The sequence below is a fragment of the Lacerta agilis genome, chromosome 1, assembly GCF_009819535.1.
Source record: "Lacerta agilis isolate rLacAgi1 chromosome 1, rLacAgi1.pri, whole genome shotgun sequence".
In the NCBI taxonomy this organism is placed as follows: Eukaryota; Metazoa; Chordata; class Lepidosauria; order Squamata; family Lacertidae; genus Lacerta; species Lacerta agilis.
Window position 1 is genome coordinate 38016170 of NC_046312.1, and position 6000 is coordinate 38022169.

General features: G+C 48.4%; 1 protein-coding gene across 11 annotated transcripts in view; it reads right to left on the bottom strand.

Moving 5' to 3' along the window:
• Nucleotides 1-2950, bottom strand: part of MEIS2 (Meis homeobox 2) — a 227297-nt gene extending 224347 nt beyond the window's left edge. For 2 of the 11 annotated variants that reach the window (XM_033144618.1, XM_033144643.1), the window contains exons 1-2: nucleotides 2058-2949; nucleotides 666-898 (exon numbers count right to left, since the gene is read on the bottom strand). In XM_033144618.1, the coding sequence (XP_033000509.1) occupies nucleotides 666-898; nucleotides 2058-2069 (245 nt within the window). In that variant the 5' untranslated portion in view covers nucleotides 2070-2949. Of the gene's footprint in view, nucleotides 1-665; nucleotides 899-1543; nucleotides 1769-2057 lie in introns of those variants that run through there. The other 9 variants (XM_033144636.1, XM_033144627.1, XM_033144600.1 and 6 more) reach the window with 8 other exon arrangements.
• Between the last annotated feature and the right edge of the window lie 3050 nt (nucleotides 2951-6000).

Sequence of the window (6000 nt, forward strand, 5' to 3'; positions counted from 1 at the left end):
CTTCCATTCTCCCAACTACAATGCTTAGTTGTTCTCCTGTGGATGTCAGTAACTCCCACCTCTTTTCTCAATTTATTTTTGTCTGCGTTGGGGGTGTTTTCAAGGACTACCCCCACCGTCTTATTTTTGAGTCGGCTCTATATTTACAGCTCAGCCTCTAAATAATAAACAAAACAACCCCCATGGAACTTACATCTGTGTAAAATGTGCCTGCGGAACTATACATAGGCTTACTCTCAGGTTAGGGCAGCCTGGATGAAGGCTGCTTTAAATGAAAAGGGAATGCAGTTTCAGTTTACCTTATGGGTCCATCCGAAATATCGGTGGATTTCTGCACTGTAGTGCACTCTCCCATATAAGGGACCGCGGCATTCCTTACTAAACCGACCTAAATTGCTCTTATCACTTAAAAGAAGCGCAGCAATATAGGGACGGGTGCATGTGTCCCTGAGGTTCTGTGGAAGGGCAGCCTTTTTGAAAACGCTGCTCGAAACCTTCCCCTGCCATTTCCCTCTCCCATGGAAGCAGCAGGGCTACCCGCTCGCAACTACGATCGTCTCTGCTCTGAAAGAAGATCCCCGAGCCCTCCGCGCGCGCACCCCCTCCGCACAGAAGCTGCAAAGGACCCGGGCCATGGCGCCGGGCTCGCCCTGCCTCGTACCTACCCGTAGATCGCATCCTTGTCCCGCTTCAGGGCGTCGTTGACAGCCGATCCCATGCTGGCCGGCATGACATTGGGGTGCGGGGCGTGGGCTCCATAATGCTGGCTGGCATGGAGTGGCGGCCCGTGGTTCAAGTGGTGGACTGGGGGGATCGGCCTGGGGGCGTGAGGGTCTCCGTACATGGAAGCAGGTACCCCTACTCCGTCCATCCCGCCGTAATGAGGCAGCTCATCGTACTGTCAAAAAGAAAATGGGCCAGAAGAAAGAAAGAAAGAAAGAAAGAAAGAAAGAAAGAAAGAAAGAAAGAAAGAAAACCAGGGAGAGAAAGAGGGAGAGGGAGGGAGAAAAGAGGGTGTGAGGAAAGGAAAAAAGAGCAAAAAAAGAGGGAGAGAGAAATAAAATAAAAAAAACACAACAACAACAAAAGTCAGAAGAGAGTAAAGCACCCAGACTCAGACAAAACAGAGCAAAACTACAAACCAGGACCAGCCACAACAGAGAGAGGGGAGGGTGGAGAGAGAGAAAGCTGTACAGACTGAAATCAAAATAAAAAGTGCAGTTTATAGAGCTGGGGGAAGGGAACGAAGGGACCGGCAGTATGTGTGTGTGCGAGAAAGAGAAACAGAGTGTGTTTTTGCTGATGGCGAGGAGAAATCTACCGAAGGCAAAATAAAGGAGGAAACTGGAAGCGTGGAGAGGGAGAAGCGAAAAATGTTCGCCGAGTCAGAAGAGAGCGGAGCACGAATAAACAAAACAACCCACAAGTAAACAGATTAATACTTCGGAGCGGCGGTGGGAAGCAGGGCTGGGAAGGGAAAGGAAGAGCGCGAGGGAGGAGTGGGGTGGGGGGTGGGTGGGAGAGCAAATAATCTGAAAGTTACCAGAAACATTATTTAGCAGCAATTCCCCCTTGTCCTTGTCAAAACCAGAGACAAACCAAGCAGCAAATGTAGCTGAATTTCCTAGGCGGCGGCGGCAGCAACAGCCACAGCAACACAGCGGCGGCGGCGGCGGAGCGGCAGCAGCAGCAGCAGCAGCAGGCAAGCCTTCCCCCCTGTGAACCCCGCGCCACTGAGCAGCTAGAGAGGAGCAGGGAAATCGCGCTGCTGGGGGAAAAGCTAGAGAGGAAAGAAGCGTGGAACAATTGCAGACAGACACACACACGCACGCACGCACATTCACACAGAGGGAGAGAGGGAGAGAGAGATAGACACACACACACTCACGCACACGCGCGCACACACAAAACCGGTGAATAATTTTTGCTGCTATTTGTTTTGTTGTTTTTTAAATAGTGGCCGCCATGAGCAGCAGCGACGGAGGCGAGCAAATCCGACAGGCCCTCTTAAGAGAGGATTTATACACGTAAGGTAAGTGTTGGAGATTTAAACCTACCCTTTGCGCCATCAGTCTGCGCTCCGATAAACTCCTGGAGGTGTCCTATATTTAATATCCCAGTCCAGCAGCAACAACAAAAAGTGATTGAGTGGTGAAGAAGAAGAATCCCTTTTCCCCCTTGTCCTTTCGACCCACTTATAGACTTCTCCAGCACGCTTAAATAATCATAAAAGACAACAGCAATAACAATAAAAAGTAGGCAAAGAACCCCGTCGAGTTTGTGATCTTCTTTTTTCCCGCGCGCTGCTTCTCCGTTTCCCCTTTCTCTGTCTCTTTCCTTTTTTTCTTCCTTTGCGTAAAAAATAATAATAATTTAAAAAAATTAAAAATCGTCAACCCCCCAACTGAAGGTTACGATCGGCCCGTCAGCAACCCACATGTAACCAAACTGTCGTGTCTCATGGCTTTTTGCCACTCCAGCTGTCAATCAAAGCCATGGAATGTCAAGGTAGTGAATGAATGATGGCTGATGATGATGAAGAAGAAAAGAGGAATCTTTTTAACCTCGGGTTCTTCTCTCAGTAACTCCGCGTTTGGGGTTTGTCTTGTAGGAGAGCTATAGGTTCTTTTCTCCCTCTCTCCCCCCTTTTTTTTAACTACCGGGAGGGGGAGGGTGGGGTAGGATGCGAAGAAAAATGGAATAGTTTGCAAAACGTGGACTTCCTCCGTTCTTTTTTTTTTTCCCCGGTAGGTATTTTGTCTCCCTCTTCACCTCTCCCTCTGAGATGAGTGAGTGTCAGTAAGTGTTGGCAGGTTGGCTGCTGGCTGGCTTATAGAAGAGGCTCAGTTTTGCAGCGCTGATCGGCGGGAGAATGAAATGACGGAACCCGGAAGTAGTGGTGGCCATAGCCAGTCCTACAACAGAGACACATACAAGAGAGAGGGGAGAGAGAGGAGAGGGGAGAGGGAGAAGAGAGCGAGCACAGAACCAGCGAGCGAGCGAGCGCTTAAAGCCTGTGATATGCAGAGTATGCAATCAGGGCTGTTTCCACGCCACCCGGGGAGGGGGGGGGGGGAGAGAGAGAGAGAGAAAGCCACCCTGCAAATCATACCCATAGCAAATCAACGTGCCTTTCCAGATAGGAAAGGGAGAGTGTGGGATAAAGAAGGAGGCACAGGAGAAGGAAGAGAGGGAGAAGGAGTGGAAGAAAGGCTGCCTGGCTTCGTGCGTGCGCGTGGTGGGGGAATTGCAAAAAGCCAGAAATGGGGTGGGCGAGGGAGAAGTGCCATACAAGCCTAGATCTGGCATGCTTTTTATTATTAGATTATTTTACCACTCAATACCTTTTTCTGCTTAACTGCACCCTTTAGCCAGCGCTTCCCATTGTGTTCCCCCCCCCTCTTAGTCTCTCTCTTCCGAGGTTACTTCTAGCAGCGATTCAATGGCCACTATGCAAGCCGAAAGAACTCAGGCAGTTGCAAAGGTTTAAAGGGCGGGGGGGGGGAGGGAGAGAGAGAGAGAGAGAGAGAGAGAGAGAGCATGCAAAGTTGATCTGCCAGCGGAAACTAGCCTGCTTTAAACAAAGTCCTCCGTCCATGCCAGAATCTTGTATTCAAAGAGATCTCTGTGTGCGTGTTTCCTTTTCTGTGTGAAACCACTACCTTTTAGCTGTTGTTGTCGAAATTACTTTTCCAGGAGCAGAAGATAGACCAACCCCATTTGGCATCGCTCTTCATTAAGTGATCGCTTCCATCAGCCACGCTGTGTGATGTCTTGGGGGGGGGGGTGGATGAGAGAGGGAAATCTTTTTAGGTTTTGCTCTGAGGCTGCCAGGAGACAGGAAGGCAAAACCACTATCTTAAAACTGATGTAGATTTGAATGCACTGGGGTGTTATTGTTGCTGCTGCTGTTTTAAATGGGCCAATCCGTCCTGTTATTGTGAACATGTACAATTTTACCTGTGTTTTGTGGAACCTGTGCTTAAGGTATTGCTCTGGTAATGTCTTTTTACGGCTATGTTAATTACAGCAAAGTTATTCAGCAAATCGAGTGAAATGGTGCCCCCTTCTTCCGTTCCCAAGGATCAAATGAACTTTTGAAAATACACACAACACACTTTCTTCGCCTTTCTCCCTCGCTCCTTCTCTCTCTCTCTCTCTCTCTCTCACACACACACACACACACACACACACGCTACCTATCACGTTAGTGTGTATGTGTTTGTGCAGCTTCCTCCAATCACTTTGCTGGAACTAAAACATGCCTTACCTCAGAGCAGTCAATTACCAAAGCTACCCGAGATCATCAATCATGGGGAATGCTTGAAGTTTAGGGGAGGAGCAATGGTCAAACTATTGATTGCTGCAGTTTTGTACTCCCCCCTCCTCTCTCTCTCTCTCTCTCTCTCTCTCTCTCTCTCTTTTTCATGCTCCCTGAACATAAAATCTAAACCAGACAATACTGTTAATAGTGGGGTTTATCAATGTATCTACTTGTGAATGTGGCCTCGCACATACATAGCTTTAAAAGGGAGGGGGGGAGAGAACAACTCCCCCAAAAACAATGACACCACTGCTTAAACTGGGAAGAGGGAGAGTCGGTTCTTCGTAACAGGGTCACAGTGAAGGAAAGTTGGGGAGGAAAGGGAGGGAAAAATCACCCAAGTGGGGGTGGGGTTGGCTCTAGAAATTTGGCCAGATTTTAATAGGCGAAGGGAATGTGCTCCAGAGGTCAATAAAGCCCTCCAAAATGATGAATGATTGAGTACCTGTGATGATGATAGTGATTACCGGAGCAATTAAACAGTTTGATTAAATGAGCCATCATAACAATGATGTCTGCGGGAAATCAGCCCTCACATATAAAGAAAGATAGCGTGGAGAGAGAGGCTGACAAACGCCACTGGGCATGGCTTCGCTTTCCGAGAGCGCTCAGCCTGGCAAAGCGAGAGAGCCTGAACGCGCCGCTCCAGAGGCGAGCGAGGCGAGGAAAGGATCGGCGAGACTTTAAGCCAGACTTGCGCGCTCTCTTCCAACACCCTCTGAAGCTGCGGAGCCAGATCCAGGACGCTGCTTTTTTTCCCCTTCTCTCCCCCCCCCCCCGTTTCTTCCCTCCCCTCTTCCTTTCTCCCCTCTAGAGGACTCTTCCAAGATTAAAGCCGTCCTGAAGAGCAAGCGCTCTCCTCTGTGGCTGACTTGCCCGGGACTTTACTGAAAGGTGAGTAAAACCGCCCTCCGTATGCAGATCTCTTTCAAGCGGCGCTTAAGTCGGTTCCTTTGGCGAAAGGCGTCTTTCGGGCGGGGGGTGGAGGAGGGAAGGTTTTGTCGTGGTGCAGTATTTTCTACTCTGTCTTATAAATCGGTAACGCAGTTCAAGATATTCATGGTAATGAATACTTGGTTAATCCTTTGGGTGCCCGGAGACCTACAGAGCAGTAGGTTATGCAAATCCTTTCCTACTTTTGCAGCTGGACTCTTCCAACGTATTGCTTTAAAAGAGATCTACTCCTCGATGAATGGTGCTTACGGAGGCTTTTTCCCTGCTTCTTCCGAAAATGTCACTTTCCTAAATTCCTTGGGAATCGCTTTGTTGTAACACAGCCAACACAATCCCGCCTTCCAGGACACATTTTAAACTTGTATTCTAGGGAGGGCAGCAAGAATTGACCTCGCAGGGGATAGAGAAAGCCTTAGTTTAGAAATCTTTAGGATGGAAGTGTGTGTGTGTGTGTGTGTGTGTGTGTGTGTTTGTGTGTAGGATAGTTTGTAAAAAAATAATAATCCAGTTGCATGAAAGACTTGCATATACTTGGGCTCATTGGAAGGAAAGTTGGTGCGTTTGATTTCTGTCCCAACCACTTGACGGCTAGGCTTCTGTAACGCTGATTTGCATGGCACTTTTGAGTCGAATATCTTTCGAAAGAGATCGAGCATCTGAATAAAACAACCGAAAACCTAAATATCCCAATAACAACAATAACAAAATCTGGAAAATAAACG